The following is a 1,775-nucleotide window of genomic DNA, read 5'->3' as shown; positions in this document are numbered from 1 at the left end:
TTATTTATTTTTTAAAAGGTGGGGTTTCACCATGTTCGTCAGGCTGGTCTTGAACTCCCGACCTCAGGTGATCCGCCCACCTTGACCTCCAAAGTGCTTGGATTACAGGCGTGAGCCACCATACCTGGCCCCATGCTTTTCGTAAATAAGGCTGAAGATGCAAAAATTCAATTTGACAAACCTTTTGAGCATGTACTGCAGTGGTGCTAATTGCAAGAGAGACAAATGGGCAGATTAATAGCCTTACTGTGAGATCAATGCAAGAAAGACTTTTGGAAGAGAAAGTGGGACTTGAACTAAGCCTAGATGAATAAAAAATTTTAAATTATTGATTTGAATGCATGAAATCATTTAACTTTTGTCATTACAGATTATAACAACATAGGAAAATTCTTAAATAGAATTTTAGGCATGGAGGTACATCAGCAGAATTCATTATTTCAGTATTTTGCGGACACGCTTACTGCAGTTGTCCAAAATGCCAAAAAAAATGGAAGATACGATATGGGAATCTTAGGTAAGCAGGAAACATTTCCCCCCAACATCCCCAGGGAACATGTGGAATAGATAAATTGTTTAAACATCATGTGTGTACTTGATAAAAATGTTCTTTTTTACATTTATATGTTTCTTTTTCTTGTTCAAGACCTTGGTTCTGGAGATGAAAAGGTGAGGAAAAGTGATGTTAAAAAGTTTCTGACCCCAGGATATTCAACCTCTGGCCACGTAGAATTATACACAGTAAGTTCAGAAAATGTTGTACATGTGGAAGTATCATCTTCCCTTGAGAGGCATTTACAGAAATGAGTTTACATTTTGTAATTTCTTTTACAGATTAGTGTAGAGAGGGGAATGTCATGGGAAGAAGCTACTAAGATTTGGGCCGAACTGACAGGACCAGACGATGGCTTTTACTTGTCATTGCAAGTACGACTTTTCCTTTAAATGCTAGCTACTCAGTTATATAATTCTTCTTAATGACCAGCATTGTAATTGTTTTTTCACTTTGTGCCTGTTTCCCAGTTGTGTTTAGCTTTCTCTGTTTCGGTAATTTATCATTGTAATGGCGGGTTTGTCCATTTGTATTATGTTTTCGCTTAATGCATTTTAAAGGATATTACTAGAGGCGAGTTTAGAATTGTTACATTTTTTTTTTCCTTGATTCAGAATTCCACTCTTTTCACCCAGACTGCAGTGCAGTGGCGCAATCTCGGCTCACTGCAACCTTGACTTCCTGGGTTCAAGCAGTTCTCCTCAGTAGCTGAGATTGCAGGTGCCTGCCACCAGCCCGGCTATTTTGTGTGTGTGTGTGTGTTTTCAGTAGAGACTGGCTTTCACCATGTGGGCCAGGCTGGTCTTTTACTCCTGACCTCAAATGATTCACCTGCCTCGGCCTCCCAAAGTGCTGGGATTACAGGCATGAGCCATTGCACCTGGCTGAATTATTACCATTTTCTTAAATTAAGCCTTTTTTCATAAGACAAGAGACTTGCTTTAGTCTTAATAATGCTTTATATCTTGAAGACTCATTTTTCAGTTAATAAAACACCTAAGTGTTTCGGTTATGATTTATCTCTCTGGACAGAACTTAGGGTGTGTGCGCGCACCCATATCTATACATATTTGTGTAGACATGTATGTATATACACACACACATTTACATACGGAACAGTATCTTGAGTTTTATATTGACTTACTGTATTCAAATCCAAGACTACAGAATTTTTATTTCACCAATTCTCTTAAGATATTTGGTGGTGGTGTTTTTTTTTTTT

At 38.0% G+C, this 1,775-nt stretch overlaps 1 protein-coding gene across 1 annotated transcript in view; it reads left to right on the top strand.

Annotated features, from left to right (window-relative positions):
- Positions 1 to 1,775, top strand: part of SBNO1 (strawberry notch homolog 1) — an 80,033-nt gene that overhangs the window by 59,107 nt on the left and 19,151 nt on the right. Inside the window, exons 24-26 of the mRNA XM_037744183.1 lie at positions 371 to 517; positions 647 to 741; positions 835 to 927. Of these exons, the coding sequence (XP_037600111.1) occupies positions 371 to 517; positions 647 to 741; positions 835 to 927 (335 nt within the window). The remainder of the gene's footprint in view (positions 1 to 370; positions 518 to 646; positions 742 to 834; positions 928 to 1,775) is intronic.

This window comes from Cebus imitator, unplaced genomic scaffold (genome assembly GCF_001604975.1).
Source record: "Cebus imitator isolate Cc_AM_T3 unplaced genomic scaffold, Cebus_imitator-1.0 Scaffold169, whole genome shotgun sequence".
Lineage (NCBI taxonomy): Eukaryota > Metazoa > Chordata > Mammalia > Primates > Cebidae > Cebus > Cebus imitator.
Note: the sequence above shows the minus strand (reverse complement) of the source record. Positions and strands in the feature narration are given on the sequence as shown.